Source organism: Geospiza fortis, unplaced genomic scaffold (assembly GCF_000277835.1).
Source record: "Geospiza fortis unplaced genomic scaffold, GeoFor_1.0 scaffold61, whole genome shotgun sequence".
In the NCBI taxonomy this organism is placed as follows: domain Eukaryota; kingdom Metazoa; phylum Chordata; class Aves; order Passeriformes; family Thraupidae; genus Geospiza; species Geospiza fortis.
The window spans coordinates 1,439,199-1,440,424 of record NW_005054430.1 but is presented as its reverse complement, the minus strand read 5'-3'; the positions used below and the strand labels follow the sequence as shown (position 1 = coordinate 1,440,424).

The 1,226-nt window shown below is 51.6% G+C and overlaps 1 protein-coding gene across 1 annotated transcript in view; it reads left to right on the top strand.

Moving 5' to 3' along the window:
• CEP41 (centrosomal protein 41) overlaps positions 1-1,220 on the top strand; it is a 12,989-nt gene extending 11,769 nt beyond the window's left edge. The window contains exon 10 of the mRNA XM_031061884.1: positions 984-1,220. Within this exon, the coding sequence (XP_030917744.1) occupies positions 984-1,132 (149 nt within the window). The 3' untranslated portion in view covers positions 1,133-1,220. The remainder of the gene's footprint in view (positions 1-983) is intronic.
• Positions 1,221-1,226: the final 6 nt, after the last annotated feature.

Genomic DNA, 1,226 nt, shown 5'->3' with positions numbered 1-1,226 from the left:
ATGGGACAATGAACTGCAAGGTGCAAATGGAGCAGAACTGATCCCAGGGAGAGACCCCGGGAGCGCTCGTGCATTTTGGGGCCATTTTGGTTCATCTTGGGTGCAGCCCTGGCTGGGCTCTGGTGCTGCCCAAGGTGCATCCATGGAGGAGATCCTTTCCATAAATCCCTGCTTCATTCTTTAGCTCCATCTAGGTCAGCCTTCACAAGGCATTGAGGCAAAGTTAAAAGAATAAAAGGAGATAAATTTAATGTAGGATCTTCAGGTACATGAAGGGCAGATGAAGTTAATTAACCTTTCACGTGGAGTTTAGTCATGCACTAATGCAGTACAGGATTTGAAAAATAGAAAAGCTAAAATTCTAAGGCATCACCAGAATGTGCTTCAACCTCATCATGGAATGGTTGGGTGGGAAGGGGTAGGCACAGAGTTTGTGGTGACTGGGCGTGGAGTTGCCCCAGCCTCATCAATAATTGCCTCCAGCTGTGAGAAGCAGGTGAGCAGCATTGAAGGTGATGAGCCATGGGGTGCCCAGGTGTGCTGAGCAACCACAGAGGGAACAGAGGGCTCACAGGTGCACTGCATGAACAGGAGGGCATAAAAGGTTGGGCTAAAAAATGAGAAGGGCAGATGCTGCAGCCTTCTGAAGTGGGGTGGTGTTACTGTGTATGGGGTGAATCCTTCTGATATTGTATGGTGGCTGTCTCAACTGTGACATGTGCATAACAATAATGCAGTACAGGATTTGAAGAATATAAAAGCTAAAATTTATGCTAAGGCATCACCAGAACGTGCTTCACCCTCATCATGGAATGCTTGGATGGGAAGGGGCTTTAAACCCCATCCATCCCACCATGGGCAGGGACACCTTCCCCTATCCCAGGTTGCTCCAAGCCCATCCAGCCTGGCTGGACACATCCAGGGAAGGAGCAGCCACAACCTGTGCACAGCCAGTTTGTGATTTGGGGCTGTTTCTCCCACAGGCCGCCTTACCCGGGGGCTCTCAGGCCACGACTCCAAACTCTCATCCGTGAGGAGCAACCGCAGCCTGCACAGCTCTCCTCGCAGCCTGGCGTCCCTGAGCAGCCGCTCGCACAGCAGGACCAGCATCCAGAACAGGCCCTGGAAATAAAGCAGTCTCCAGGTTTTGGGAACGCTGAGCAGTGCAGCCCCTTTGTGGTTTTAGGAATCGGCAGGGAAAAGCAGCCCTGGTGAGAACTGGCAGC